At 39.0% G+C, this 16556-nt stretch overlaps 1 protein-coding gene across 1 annotated transcript in view; it reads left to right on the top strand.

Annotated features, from left to right (window-relative positions):
* The window catches only part of LOC123489733 (multiple PDZ domain protein-like), a gene marked incomplete at its 5' end in the record, with an annotated part of 45830 nt that overhangs the window by 16115 nt on the left and 13159 nt on the right, over window positions 1–16556 (top strand). The window contains 7 exons of the mRNA XM_045220146.1: window positions 1516–1584; window positions 1926–1997; window positions 2202–2286; window positions 2782–3026; window positions 4409–4500; window positions 4788–5109; window positions 6567–6650. Coding sequence (XP_045076081.1) covers window positions 1516–1584; window positions 1926–1997; window positions 2202–2286; window positions 2782–3026; window positions 4409–4500; window positions 4788–5109; window positions 6567–6650 — 969 coding nt within the window. The remainder of the gene's footprint in view (window positions 1–1515; window positions 1585–1925; window positions 1998–2201; window positions 2287–2781; window positions 3027–4408; window positions 4501–4787; window positions 5110–6566; window positions 6651–16556) is intronic.

Here is a 16556-nt window from a genome sequence, read left to right as displayed (position 1 = left end):
TTTCACTTCACCAATTTGGACTATTTTTGTGTATGTCCATTACATGAAATCCAAATAAAAATCTATTTAAATTCCAGGTTGTAATGCAACAAAATAGGAAAAACGCCAAGGGGGATGTATACTTTTGCAAGGCACTGTATGTAACCTTATATAGAAGCCCTCTGCGTATGCTGCAAATACGAAATACATCCTTAGATATCATGTGTCGTCTCTCTCTGTCTCTCTCTGTCTCTCTCTGTCTCTCTCTGTCTCTCTCTGTCGCTCTCTGTCTCTCTCTGTCTCTCTCTGTCTCTCTCTGTCGTCTCTCTGTCTCTCTCTGTCTCTCTCTGTCTCTCTCTGTCGTCTCTCTGTCTCTCTCTGTCTCTCTCTGTCTCTCTCTGTCTCTCTCTGTCTCTCTCTGTCGCTCTCTGTCTCTCTCTGTCTCTCTCTGTCTCTCTCTGTCGTCTCTCTGTCTCTCTCTGTCTCTCTCTGTCTCTCTCTGTCGTCTCTCTGTCTCTCTCTGTCTCTCTCTGTCGCTCTCTGTCTCTCTCTGTCTCTCTCTGTCTCTCTCTGTCGTCTCTGTCTCTCTCTGTCTCTCTCTGTCTCTCTCTGTCGTCTCTCTGTCTCTCTCTGTCTTGTTTCTCTGTCTCTCTCTGTCTCTCTCTGTCTCTCTCTGTCTCTCTCTGTCGCTCTCTGTCTCTCTCTGTCTCTCTCTGTCTCTCTCTGTCGTCTCTCTGTCTCTCTCTGTCTCTCTCTGTCGTCTCTCTGTCTCTCTCTGTCTTGTTTCTCTGTCTCTCTCTGTCTCTCTCTGTCTCTCTCTGTCTCTCTCTGTCGCTCTCTGTCTCTCTCTGTCTCTCTCTGTCTCTCTCTGTCGTCTCTCTGTCTCTCTCTGTCTCTCTCTGTCGTCTCTCTGTCTCTCTCTGTCTTGTTTCTCTGTCTCTCTCTGTCTCTCTCTGTCGCTCTCTGTCTCTCTCTGTCTCTCTCTGTCTCTCTCTGTCGTCTCTCTGTCTCTCTCTGTCTCTCTCTGTCTCTCTCTGTCTCTCTCTGTCTCTCTCTGTCTCTCTCTGTCGCTCTCTGTCTCTCTCTGTCTCTCTCTGTCTCTCTCTGTCGTCTCTCTGTCTCTCTCTGTCTCTCTCTGTCGTCTCTCTGTCCTCTCTCTGTCTCTCTCTGTCTCTCTCTGTCTCTCTCTGTCTCTCTCTGTCTCTCTCTGTCTCTCTCTGTCTCTCTCTGTCTCTCTCTGTCTCTCTCTGTCTCTCTCTGTCTCTCTCTGTCGTCTCTCTGTCTCTCTCTGTCTCTCTCTGTCGTCTCTCTGTCGTCTCTCTGTCTCTCTCTGTCTCTCTCTGTCTCTCTCTGTCTCTCTCTGTCTCTCTCTGTCTCTCTCTGTCGTCTCTCTGTCTCTCTCTGTCTCTCTCTGTCTCTCTCTGTCGTCTCTCTGTCTCTCTCTGTCTCTCCCTGTCTCTCTCTGTCTCTCTCTGTCTCTCTCTGTCTCTCTCTGTCTCTCTCTGTCCTCTGTGTTTCATATCTTCTTCCCATCAGTTGTCTCCTGTGCTCTCCAACCATGAGAGGCAGGCCTCAGCATCACACATGGACTCGCTGAACAACAAGGTTTTTTTGTATTTCTGTGTGTCTTCCCATTTTTGTATTAAAGATATGCTATATTCTGTGTAGAATGTGGATCTGTGTACCATATAGTATTTGACGTTAGAATATAGAACAGCTTGGCAACTCTATGTTGTAGACTAGAGTACATAGAGTTGGCTAGAGGGCACATCAGGGATGCTTAAAACAGGTGCATATTCTATCCAACTCTTTGCACTAGACACATGTGCTGGTAGTCGTGGGTTGTTGTGTCATGTCTAGTAGGTGTTGTCCTCATAGCAACAGAACTATACCTAATAGTCTGTACTCTGTACATGGTGTGTATTCCCCGTTTGGCCTGTATATAGGTGCCAGAGAGTCACAGTGGGCTGTTCCTTAGTCTCTCCCCCGCCAACCCCTTCACCCCTACTCCCTTTAAGGTTTGTTACACCTGTGTGTGTGTGTGTGAGTCAGTGTGTCTGTGTCACCCTAACCATAACCCCAAAACAGACCCTTTTATTCACATAGTGCTCTTATACAGCATCTCACTAACACTAATACATACCTGTCTGCATGTGTATATATGGGGGGCATGTTTGTTTTGAACACACCCTGTATTCCTGTGTTTTTCCCTGCATCTTCAGCCAACAGCCAATAGGACGGCCAGGAGAAGACCCACAACTGTCTCTGCACCAATCACACTGCAAGACACGGAAGACGAATGCTGGAGTGGGTTACACGTGCACGCACCCACACACACACACACACACACATGCACATGCACATCATTATAGGCCTGCCAGAAACAACCAATATCCCCCTAGACACAGTGGAGATAGGAAGGGATTGAACAAGGGATGTAGCTCAGTTGATAGAGCATGGCGTTTGCAACGCCAGGGTTGTGGGTTCGATTCCCACAGGGGGTATGAAAAAAAAATAAAAGATGTATGCACTAACTAACTGTAAGTCGCTCTGGATAAGAGCGTCTGCTAAATGACTAAAATGTAAATGTAAATGTAACAAGCATAAAGCAATATGGCGATAATTCCAAAGGTGGCGCTATTACCACGATGTTTAAATCTACCCAGTCCTCTCATACCTCCACAAGTGTATAACAGTTGTTTCTGGACACGGCCTTCATTTCCTACTTTAACCCTTTGTCGTCTTTCGTTCTCTTTCTCTACATCTCTGCTGCTTTCTCTGTTTTCTTCTCCTCCCTCACAGAGAAGATGATGTCCAGGTATGGCAGTCTGCCAGGTGAGCTCCATATGATAGAGCTGGAGAAGAGTCCCAGGGGAGTCACTAGCACTGATGCCCGGGGCCAGGGTCTGGTTCCTGGTCTGGGTCTCTGCCTGACAGAGGACAGGGATGGGTCCAGAGCCCACCTCGGTGTCTACGTGGCTGGGGTCGACCCCCAGGGGGCAGCGGGGCGAGACGGACGGATACGGGTGGGGGACGAGCTACTGGAGGTTAGTCAGTGTGTGTGTTAGAGATAGAAAGAGACACCCACACTTCAGGTGGGAGTATGCCCCCTTTCAGTTTGTTTTACTGACTCGTAGAAGTAGAAAGTTGAATGGAGACAGCCCTGAATGGAGTTGCCCATGCTGTCACAGAAGACATTATGGCCCATATACAAAGAAGTACCCTCTATCCACCTCTATGATGGCCAGGTACGAAGAAGGACCCTCTATCCACCTCTATGATGGCCAGGTACAAAGAAGGACCCTCTATCCACCTCTATGATGGCCAGATACAAAGAAGTACCCTCTATCCACCTCTATGACGGCCAGGTACAAAGAAGTACCCTCTATCCACCTCTATGATGGCCAGGTACAAAGAAGGACCCTCTATCCACCTCTATTATGGCCAGATACAAAGAAGATCCCTCTATCCACCTCTATGATGGCCAGATACAAAGAAGGTCCCTCTATCCACCTCTATGATGGCCAGGTACAAAGAAGGTCCCTCTATCCACCTCTATGATGGCCAGGTACAAAGAAGGTCCCTCTATCCACCTCTATGATGGCCAGGTACAAAGAAGGACCCTCTATCCACCTCTATGATGGCCAGGTACAAAGAAGGACTCTCTATCCACCTCTATGATGGCCAGGTGCAAAGAAGGACCCTCTATCCACCTCTATGATGGCCAGTTACAAAGAAGGACTCTCTATCCACCTCTATGATGGCCAGGTACAAAGAAGGACCCTCTATCCACCTCTATGATGGCCAGGTGCAAAGAAGGACTCTCTATCCACCTCTATGATTAAATCCCACCAACCCCCCATACCCCCTTTTTCTCCCCAATTTCTAGTTACAGTCTTGTCCCGTTGCTGCAACTCCCCTACGGACTTGGGAGAGACGAAGGTCGAGAGCCATGCGTCCTCCGAAACACGACCCTGCCAAGCTTCACTGCTTCTTGACGCACTGCTCGCCTAACCCGGAAGACAGCCGCACCAATGTGTCGGAGGAAACACCGTCCAGCTGGCGACCGAAGTCAGTTTGCAGGCGCTCGGCTCGCCACAAGGAGTCACTAGAGAGCGACGGGACAAGGAAATCCCGGTCGGACCAAACCCTCCCCTAACCCAGACGACGCTGGTCCAATTGTGCGTCGCCTCATTGGTCTCCTGATCACGGCCGGCTGTGACACAGCCTGGGATCGAACCCGGTGGGTCTGTAGTGAAGCCTCAAGCGCTGCGATGCAGTGCCTTAGACCGCTGCGTCACTCGGGAGGCCCCGTTCCCTGTATAAGCTATAGTATAGTAATATATATAACGTAGTAGTAATGTAGTAGTATTGTATAACATATAGTAATATAGTATTTCGTATAGTAATACATTGTGATTGTTTGTAGATCAACGGTCAGATCCTGTACGGTCGTAGTCACCAGAACGCTACAGCCGTCCTCAACAGCGCTCCTTCTAAAGTCCAGATCATCCTCACCAGGTATAGTATAGGACCACACGCTTCACAGTAAATGGGAATACGCTGCACGCTGTTGAGATGCCCCCTTTTTGAGGTTTCATTTAGAAAGGTTTTGTATCAAACGTATCAAAACCATATCAAAATCATTTGACTGGTGTTATTCGTATGTTTTTACTATGTGGTAACTATTATAGATTTACTCATTATCAAATGCGGTGAACGTTCATCCATTTTGACCACCAATTACTTAATTCTATTTCCAAGATGGCGACTTTGATGTCTAATACAGATGTTATTGTTTTGATCAGGAATAAAGCCGCTCTGACGCAGACGGCTCAAGGACCCATGGGAGGGGACTCGTCCTCTTCCTCCCTCTATCCCTCCATCTCTCTCTCCTCTTTTCTACATCCCTCCATCCCTGTCTCTTCCTCCCGTCCCCCCGTTCCTCCCCGCTCCTCCGTCGGCACTGCCAGGAACGCCTCCTCCTCCTCCAGCGGGCAATCTGATTGGCCAACGGGCCCTGACCTCCTGAGTTGTCCCATAATACCCGGAGTTGACAGCACCATCGAGATCTGTAAAGGACACTTGGGCCTGGGCCTCAGCATCGTGGGGGGTTGTGACACGCTACTGGTAAGAGAGAGAGAGAGAGAGAGAGAGAGAGAGAGAGAGAGAGAGAGAGAGAGAGAGAGAGAGAGAGAGAGAGAGAGAGAGAAGAGAGAGAGAGAGAGAGAGAGAGAGAGAGAGAGAGAGAGAGAGAGAGAGAGAGAGAGAGAGAGAGAGAGAGAGAGAGCAGAGAGAGAGAGAGAGAGAGCAGAGAGAGAGAGAGAGAGAGAGAGAGAGAGAGAGAGAGAGAGAGAGAGAGAGAGAGAGAGAGAGAGAGAGAAGGAAGAGAGAGAGAGAGAGAGAGAGAGAGGAGAGAGAGAGAGAGAGAGAGAGAGAGAGACAGAGGGAGAGAGAGAGAGGGGTTAATGATCTCTCTCTTCTCCACCAGGGGGCCATAATAATCCATGAGGTTAATGATCTCTCTCTCCTCCACCAGGGGGCCATAATAATCCATGAGGTTAATGATCTCTCTCTCCACCAGGGGGCCATAATAATCCATGAGGTTAATGATCTCTCTTCTCCACCAGGGGGCCATAATAATCCATGAGGTTAATGATCTCTCTCTCCTCCACCAGGGGGCCATAATAATCCATGAGGTTAATGATCTCTCTCTCCTCCACCAGGGGGCCATAATAATCCATGAGGTTAATGATCTCTCTCTCTCCACCAGGGGGCCATAATAATCCATGAGGTTAATGATCTCTCTCTCCACCACCAGGGGGCCATAATAATCCATGAGGTTAATGATCTCTCTTCTCCACCAGGGGGCCATAATAATCCATGAGGTTAATGATCTCTCTCTCCTCCACCAGGGGGCCATAATAATCCATGAGGTTAATGATCTCTCTCTCCTCCACCAGGGGGCCATAATAATCCATGAGGTTAATGATCTCTCTCTCCTCCACCAGGGGGCCATAATAATCCATGAGGTTAATGATCTCTCTCTCCACCACCAGGGGTCCATAATAATCCATGAGGTTAATGATCTCTCTCTTCTCCACCAGGGGGCCATAATAATCCATGAGGTTAATGATCTCTCTCTCCTCCACCAGGGGGCCATAATAATCCATGAGGTTAATGATCTCTCTCTTCTCCCACCAGGGGGTCCATAATAATCCATGAGGTTAATGATCTCTCTCTTCTCCACCAGGGGGCCATAATAATCCATGAGGTTAATGATCTCTCTCCTCCACCAGGGGGCCATAATAATCCATGAGGTTAATGATCTCTCTCTCCTCCACCAGGGGGCCATAATAATCCATGAGGTTAATGATCTCTCTCTTCTCCACCAGGGGGCCATAATAATCCATGAGGTTAATGATCTCTCTCTTCTCCACCAGGGGGCCATAATAATCCATGAGGTTAATGATCTCTCTCTCCTCCACCAGGGGGCCATAATAATCCATGAGGTTAATGATCTCTCTCTCCACCACCAGGGGTCCATAATAATCCATGAGGTTAATGATCTCTCTCTTCTCCACCAGGGGGCCATAATAATCCATGAGGTTAATGATGGAGGAGCAGCTCAGAGAGACGGGAGGCTGTGGGCTGGAGACCAGGTGCTAGAGGTGTGGCTACACACACACACACACACATAGGCGGAGGAACATAGACTCACACACACACTGGTGGTTATACACACACACACACACACACACGGCGGAGCAGCTCTGAGAGACATCAGACAGTGGGTAGAGGTATGGTTATATTAGAGGTATGGTTATATTAGAGGTTATATTAGAGGTATGGTTATATTAGAGGTATGGTTATATTAGAGGTATGGTTATATTAGAGGTTATATTAGAGGTATGGTTATATTAGAGGTTATATTAGAGGTATGGTTATATTAGAGGTTATATTAGAGGTTATATTAGAGGTATGGTTATATTAGAGGTATGGTTATATTAGAGGTATGGTTATATTAGAGGTTATATTAGAGGTATGGTTATATTAGAGGTATGGTTATATTAGAGGTTATATTAGAGGTATGGTTATATTAGAGGTATGGTTATATTAGAGGTATGGTTACATTAGAGGTATGGTCATATTAGAGGTTATATTAGAGGTTTTATATTAGAGGTATGGTTATATTAGAGGTATGGTTATATTAGAGGTTATATTAGAGGTATGGTTATATTAGAGGTATGGTTATATTAGAGGTTATATTAGAGGTATGGTTATATTAGAGGTATGGTTATATTAGAGGTTATATTAGAGGTATGGTTATATTAGAGGTTATATTAGAGGTATGGTTATATTAGAGGTATGGTTATATTAGAGGTATGGTTATATTAGAGGTTATATTAGAGGTATGGTTATATTAGAGGTATGTTAGAGTATGGTTATATTAGAGGTATGGTTATATTAGAGGTATGGTTATATTAGAGGTATATATTAGAGGTATGGTTATATTAGAGGTATGGTTATATTAGAGGTATGGTTATATTAGAGGTTATATTAGAGGTATGGTTTATTAGAGGTTATATTAGAGGTATGGTTATATTAGAGGTATGGTTATATTAGAGGTTATATTAGAGGTATGGTTATATTAGAGGTATGGTTATATTAGAGGTTATTAGAGGTATGGTTATATTAGAGATGGTTATATTAGAGGTATGGTTATATTAGAGGTATGGTTACATTAGAGGTTATATTAGAGGTATGGTTATATTAGAGGTATGGTTATATTAGAGGTTATATTAGAGGTATGGTTATATTAGAGGTATGGTTATATTAGAGGTATGGTTATATTAGAGGTATGGTTATATTAGAGGTATGGTTATATTAGAGGTTATATTAGAGGTATGGTTATATTAGAGGTATGGTTATATTAGAGGTTATATTAGAGGTATGGTTATATTAGAGGTATGGTTATATTAGAGGTTATATTAGAGGTATGGTTATATTAGAGGTATGGTTATATTAGAGGTATTATATTAGAGATATGGTTATATTAGAGGTATGGTTATATTAGAGGTTATATTAGAGGTATGGTTATATTAGAGGTATGGTTATATTAGAGGTTATATTAGAGGTATGGTTATATTAGAGGTATGGTTATATTAGAGGTATGGTTATATTAGAGGTTATATTAGAGGTATGGTTATATTAGAGGTATGGTTATATTAGAGGTATGGTTACATTAGAGGTATGGTTATATTAGAGGTTATATTAGAGGTATGGTTATATTAGAGGTTATATTAGAGGTATGGTTACATTAGAGGTATGGTTACATTAGAGGTTATATTAGAGGTATGGTTATATTAGAGGTATGGTTATATTAGAGGTTTTATATTAGAGGTATGGTTATATTAGAGGTATGGTTATATTAGAGGTTATATTGAGGTTATATTAGAGGTATGGTTATATTAGAGGTTATATTAGAGGTATGGTTACATTAGAGGTATGGTTATATTAGAGGTATGGTTATATTAGAGGTATGGTTATATTAGAGGTATGGTTATATTAGAGGTATGGTTATATTAGAGGTTATATTAGAGGTAGGGTTATATTAGAGGTTATATTAGAGGTTATATTAGAGGTATGGTTATATTAGAGGTATGGTTATATTAGAGGTATGGTTATATTAGAGGTATGGTTATATTAGAGGTATGGTTATATTAGAGGTATGGTTATATTAGAGGTATGGTTATATTAGAGGTAGGGTTATATTAGAGGTATGGTTATATTAGAGGTTATTTAGAGGTTGGTTATATTAGAGGTATGGTTATATTAGAGGTTATATTAGAGGTTATATTAGAGGTATGGTTATATTAGAGGTATGGTTATATTAGAGGTATGGTTATATTAGAGGTATGGTTATATTAGAGGTATGGTTATATTAGAGGTATGGTTATATTAGAGGTATGGTTATATTAGAGGTTATATTAGAGGTATGGTTATATTAGAGGTTATATTAGAGGTATGGTTATATTAGAGGTATGGTTATATTAGAGGTATGGTTATATTAGAGGTATGGTTATATTAGAGGTATGGTTATATTAGAGGTATGGTTATATTAGAGGTATGGTTATATTAGAGGTATGGTTATATTAGAGGTATGGTTATATTAGAGGTATGGTTATATTAGAGGTATGGTTATATTAGAGGTTATATTAGAGGTATGGTTATATTAGAGGTTATATTAGAGGTATGGTTATATTAGAGGTATGGTTATATTAGAGGTATGGTTATATTAGAGGTTATATTAGAGGTTATATTAGAGGTATGGTTATATTAGAGGTTATATTAGAGGTATGGTTATATTAGAGGTTATATTAGAGGTATGGTTATATTAGAGGTATGGTTATATTAGAGGTATGGTTATATTAGAGGTATGGTTATATTAGAGGTTATATTAGAGGTATGGTTATATTAGAGGTATGGTTATATTAGAGGTTTTGGTATGGTTATATTAGAGGTATGGTTATATTAGAGGTATGGTTATATTAGAGGTATGGTTATATTAGAGGTATGGTTACATTAGAGGTATGTTATACAGTGGGGAAAAAAAGTATTTAGTCAGCCACCAATTGTGCAAGTTCTCCCACTTAAAAAGATGAGAGAGGCCTGTAATTTTTATCATAGGTACACGTCAACTATGACAGACAAAATGAGGAAAAAAAATCCAGAAAATCACATTGTAGGATTTTTTATGAATTTATTTGCAAATTATGGTGGAAAATAAGTATTTGGTCAATAACAAAAGTTTCTCAATACTTTGTTATATACCCTTTGTTGGCAATGACACAGGTCAAACGTTTTCTGTAAGTCTTCACAAGGTTTTCACACACTGTTGCTGGTATTTTGGCCCATTCCTCCATGCAGATCTCCTCTAGAGCAGTGATGTTTTGGGGCTGTCGCTGGGCAACACAGACTTTCAACTCCCTCCAAAGATTTTCTATGGGGTTGAGATCTGGAGACTGGCTAGGCCACTCCAGGACCTTGAAATGCTTCTTACGAAGCCACTCCTTCGTTGCCCGGGCGGTGTGTTTGGGATCATTGTCATGCTGAAAGACCCAGTCACGTTTCATCTTCAATGCCCTTGCTGATGGAAGGAGGTTTTCACTTAAAATCTCACGATACATGGCCCCATTCATTCTTTCCTTTACACGGATCAGTCGTCCTGGTCCCTTTGCAGAAAAACAGCCCCAAAGCATGATGTTTCCACCACTATGCTTCACAGTAGGTATGGTGTTCTTTGGATGCAACTCAGCATTCTTTGTCCTCCAAACACGACGAGTTGAGTTTTTACCAAAAAGTTCTATTTTGGTTTCATCTGACCATATGACATTCTCCCAATCCTCTTCTTGATCATCCAAATGTACTCTAGCAAACTTCAGACGGGCCTGGACATGTACTGGCTTAAGCAGGGGGACACGTCTGGCACTGCAGGATTTGAGTCCCTGGCGGCGTAGTGTGTTAATGATGGTAGGCTTTGTTACTTTGGTCCCAGCTCTCTGCAGGTCATTCACTAGGTCCCCCCGTGTGGTTCTGGGATTTTTGCTCACCGTTCTTGTGATCATTTTGACCCCACGGGGTGAGATCTTGCGTGGAGCCCCAGATCGAGGGAGATTATCAGTGGTCTTGTATGTCTTCCATTTCCTAATAATTGTTCCCACAGTTGATTTCTTCAAACCAAGCTGCTTACCTATTGCAGATTCAGTCTTCCCAGCCTGGTGCAGGTCTACAATTTTGTTTCTGGTGTCCTTTGACAGCTCTTTGGTCTTGGCCATAGTGGAGTTTGGAGTGTGACTGTTTGAGGTTGTGGACAGGTGTCTTTTATACTGATAACAAGTTCAAACAGGTGCCATTAATACAGGTAACGAGTGGAGGACAGAGGAGCCTCTTAAAGAAGAAGTTACAGGTCTGTGAGAGCCAGAAATCTTGCTTGTTTGTAGGTGACCAAATACTTATTTTTCACCATAATTTGCAAATAAATTCATAAAAAATCCTACAATGTGATTTTCTGGATTTTGTTTTCTCTATTTGTCTGTCATAGTTGACGTGTACCTATGATGAAAATTACAGGCCTCTCTCATCTTTTTAAGTGAGAGAACTTGCACAATTGGTGGCTGACTAAATACTTTTTTCCCCCACTGTATTAGAGGTATGGTTATATTAGAGGTTATATTAGAGGTATGGTTATATTAGAGGTATGGTTATATTAGAGGTATGGTTATATTAGAGGTATGGTTATATTAGAGGTATGGTTATATTAGAGGTATGGTTATATTAGAGGTTATATTAGAGGTATGGTTATATTAGAGGTTATATTAGAGGTATGGTTACATTAGAGGTTATATTAGAGGTATGGTTATATTAGAGGTTATATTAGAGGTATGGTTATATTAGAGGTATGGTTATATTAGAGGTATGGTTATATTAGAGGTATGGTTATATTAGAGGTAGGGTTATATTAGAGGCTATATTAGAGGTATGGTTATATTAGAGGTATGGTTATATTAGAGGTAGGGTTATATTAGAGGTATGGTTATATTAGAGGCTATATTAGAGGTATGGTTATATTAGAGGTATGGTTATATTAGAGGCTATATTAGAGGTATGGTTATATTAGAGGTATGGTTATATTAGAGGTAGGGTTATATTAGAGGCTATATTAGAGGTATGGTTATATTAGAGGTATGGTTATATTAGAGGTATGGTTATATTAGAGGCTATATTAGAGGTATGGTTATATTAGAGGTATGGTTATATTAGAGGCTATATTAGAGGTATGGTTATATTAGAGGTATGGTTACATTAGAGGTTATATTAGAGGTATGGTTATATTAGAGGTTATATTAGAGGTATGGTTATATTAGAGGTATGGTTATATTAGAGGTATGGTTATATTAGAGGTATGGTTATATTAGAGGTAGGGTTATATTAGAGGCTATATTAGAGGTATGGTTATATTAGAGGTATGGTTATATTAGAGGTAGGGTTATATTAGAGGTATGGTTATATTAGAGGCTATATTAGAGGTATGGTTATATTAGAGGTATGGTTATATTAGAGGCTATATTAGAGGTATGGTTATATTAGAGGTATGGTTATATTAGAGGTAGGGTTATATTAGAGGCTATATTAGAGGTATGGTTATATTAGAGGTATGGTTATATTAGAGGTATGGTTATATTAGAGGCTATATTAGAGGTATGGTTATATTAGAGGTATGGTTATATTAGAGGCTATATTAGAGGTATGGTTATATTAGAGGTATGGTTATATTAGAGGTATGGTTATATTAGAGGTAGGGTTATATTAGAGGCTATATTAGAGGTATGGTTATATTAGAGGTATGGTTATATTAGAGGTATGGTTATATTAGAGGTATGGTTATATTAGAGGTAGGGTTATATTAGAGGCTATATTAGAGGTATGGTTATATTAGAGGTATGGTTATATTAGAGGTAGGGTTATATTAGAGGCTATATTAGAGGTATGGTTATATTAGAGGTATGGTTATATTAGAGGTAGGGTTATATTAGAGGCTATATTAGAGGTATGGTTATATTAGAGGTATGGTTATATTAGAGGCTATATTAGAGGTATGGTTATATTAGAGGTATGGTTATATTAGAGGTTATATTAGAGGTATGGTTATATTAGAGGTATGGTTATATTAGAGTTATGGTTATATTAGAGGCTATATTAGAGGTATGGTTATATTAGAGGTATGGTTATATTAGAGGTATGGTTATATTAGAGGTATGGTTACACTATAGGTATGGTTATATTAGAGGTATGGTTATATTAGAGGTAGGGTTATATTAGAGGCTATATTAGAGGTATGGTTATATTAGAGGTATGGTTATATTAGAGGTAGGGTTATATTAGAGGCTATATTAGAGGTATGGTTATATTAGAGGTATGGTTATATTAGAGGCTATATTAGAGGTATGGTTATATTAGAGGTATGGTTATATTAGAGGTTATATTAGAGGTATGGTTATATTAGAGGTAGGGTTATATTAGAGGCTATATTAGAGGTATGGTTATATTAGAGGTATGGTTATATTAGAGGTTATATTAGAGGTATGGTTATATTAGAGGTTATATTAGAGGTATGGTTATATTAGAGGTTATATTAGAGGTATGGTTATATTAGAGGTATGGTTATATTAGAGGTATGGTTACATTAGAGGTATGGTTATATTAGAGGTATGGTTATATTAGAGGTTATATTAGAGGTTATATTAGAGGTATGGTTACATTAGAGGTATGGTTATATTAGAGGTATGGTTATATTAGAGGTTATATTAGAGGTATGGTTATATTAGAGGTATGGTTACATTAGAGGTATGGTTATATTAGAGGTATGGTTATATTAGAGGTTATATTAGAGGTATGGTTATATTAAAGGTATGGTTATATTAGAGGTATGGTTACATTAGAGGTATGGTTATATTAGAGGTATGGTTATATTAGAGGTTATATTAGAGGTATGGTTATATTAGAGGTATGGTTATATTAGAGGTATGGTTATATTAGAGGTATGGTTATATTAAAGGTATGGTTATATTAGAGGTTATATTAGAGGTATGGTTATATTAGAGGTATGGTTATATTAGAGGTAGGGTTATATTAGAGGCTATATTAGAGGTATGGTTATATTAGAGGTATGGTTATATTAGAGGCTATATTAGAGGTATGGTTATATTAGAGGTATGGTTATATTAGAGGTTATATTAGAGGTATGGTTATATTAGAGGTATGGTTATATTAGAGGTTATATTAGAGGTATGGTTATATTAGAGGTATGGTTATATTAGAGGCTATATTAGAGGTATGGTTATATTAGAGGTATGGTTATATTAGAGGCTATATTAGAGGTATGGTTATATTAGAGGTATGGTTATATTAGAGGTAGGGTTATATTAGAGGCTATATTAGAGGTATGGTTATATTAGAGGTATGGTTATATTAGAGGCTATATTAGAGGTACTCCTGAGTGGCGCAGTGGTCTAAGGCACTGCATCGCAGTGCTAACTGTGCCACTAGAGATCCTGGTTCGAATCCAGGCTCTGTCGCAGCCGGCCGCGACCGGGAGACTCATGGGCGGCGCACAATTGGCCCAGCGTTGTCCAGGGTAGGGGAGGGAATGGCCGGCAGGGATGTAGCTCAGTTGATAGAGCATGGCGTTTGCAACGCCAGGGTTGTGGGTTCGATTCCCACGGGGGGCCAGTATAAAAAAAATATATATATATATATGTATTCACTAACTGTAAGTCGCTCTGGATAAGAGCGTCTGCTAAATGACTAAAATGTAAATGTAAAATGTTATATTAGAGGTATGGTTATATTAGAGGTATGGTTATATTAGAGGTATGGTTATATTAGAGGTTATATTAGAGATATGGTTATATTAGAGGTATGGTTATATTAGAGGTTATATTAGAGGTATGGTTATATTAGAGGTATGGTTATATTAGAGGTTATATTAGAGGTATGGTTATATTAGAGGTATGGTTATATTAGAGGTATGGTTATATTAGAGGCTATATTAGAGATATGGTTATATTAGAGGTATGGTTATATTAGAGGTTATATTAGAGGTATGGTTATATTAGAGGTATGGTTATATTAGAGGTTATATTAGAGGTTATATTAGAGGTATGGTTATATTAGAGGTATGGTTATATTAGAGGTATGGTTATATTAGAGGTATGGTTACATTAGAGGTATGGTTATATTAGAGGTATGGTTATATTAGAGGTATGGTTATATTAGAGGTTATATTAGAGGTATGGTTATATTAGAGGTATGGTTATATTAGAGGTATGGTTACATTAGAGGTTATATTAGAGGTATGGTTATATTAGAGGTTATATTAGAGGTATGGTTATATTAGAGGTTATATTAGAGGTATGGTTATATTAGAGGTTATATTAGAGGTATGGTTATATTAGAGGTATGGTTATATTAGAGGTATGGTTATATTAGAGGTTATATTAGAGGTATGGTTATATTAGAGGTTATATTAGAGGTATGGTTATATTAGAGGTTATATTAGAGGTATGGTTATATTAGAGGTTATATTAGAGGTATGGTTATATTAGAGGTTATATTAGAGGTATGGTTATATTAGAGGTATGGTTATATTAGAGGTATGGTTATATTAGAGGTATGGTTATATTAGAGGTATGGTTATATTAGAGGTAGGGTTATATTAGAGGCTATATTAGAGGTATGGTTATATTAGAGGTATGGTTATATTAGAGGCTATATTAGAGGTATGGTTATATTAGAGGTATGGTTATATTAGAGGCTATATTAGAGGTATGGTTATATTAGAGGTTATATTAGAGGTATGGTTATATTAGAGGTATGGTTATATTAGAGGTATGGTTATATTAGAGGTATGGTTACATTAGAGGTATGGTTATATTAGAGGTATGGTTATATTAGAGGTTATATTAGAGGTATGGTTATATTAGAGGTATGGTTATATTAGAGGCTATATTAGAGGTATGGTTATATTAGAGGTATGGTTATATTATAGGTTATATTAGAGGTTATATTAGAGGTATGGTTATATTAGAGGTTATATTAGAGGTATGGTTATATTAGAGGTATGGTTATATTAGAGGCTATATTAGAGGTATGGTTATATTAGAGGTATGGTTATATTATAGGTTATATTAGAGGTTATATTAGAGGTATGGTTACATTAGAGGTATGGTTATATTAGAGGTTATATTAGAGGTATGGTTATATTAGAGGTATGGTTATATTAAAGGTATGGTTATATTAGAGGTATGGTTATATTAAAGGTATGGTTATATTAGAGGTATGGTTATATTAGAGGTTATATTAGAGGTATGGTTATATTAGAGGTATGGTTATATTAAAGGTATGGTTATATTAGAGGTATGGTTATATTAAAGGTATGGTTATATTAGAGGTATGGTTACATTAGAGGTATGGTTATATTAGAGGTATGGTTATATTAGAGGTATGGTTATATTAGAGGTTATATTAGAGGTATGGTTATATTAGAGGTATGGTTATATTAGAGGTTATATTAGAGGTATGGTTATATTAGAGGTATGGTTATATTAGAGGTATGGTTATATTAGAGGTTATATTAGAGGTATGGTTATATTAGAGGTATGGTTATATTAGAGGTATGGTTATATTAGAGGTTATATTAGAGGTATGGTTACATTAGAGGTATGGTTATATTAGAGGTATGGTTATATTAGAGGTATGGTTATATTAGAGGTTATATTAGAGGTATGGTTATATTAGAGGTATGGTTATATTAGAGGTTATATTAGAGGTATGGTTATATTAGAGGTTATATTAGAGGTAGGGTTATATTAGAGGTATGGTTATATTAGAGGTATGGTTATATTAGAGGTATGGTTATATTAGAGGTATGGTTATATTAGAGGTATGGTTATATTAGAGGTATGGTTATATTAGAGGTATGGTTACATTAGAGGTTATATTAGAGGTATGGTTAT

Source organism: Coregonus clupeaformis, unplaced genomic scaffold (genome assembly GCF_020615455.1).
Source record: "Coregonus clupeaformis isolate EN_2021a unplaced genomic scaffold, ASM2061545v1 scaf3227, whole genome shotgun sequence".
Taxonomy (NCBI): domain Eukaryota; kingdom Metazoa; phylum Chordata; class Actinopteri; order Salmoniformes; family Salmonidae; genus Coregonus; species Coregonus clupeaformis.
Note: the sequence above shows the minus strand (reverse complement) of the source record. Positions and strands in the feature narration are given on the sequence as shown.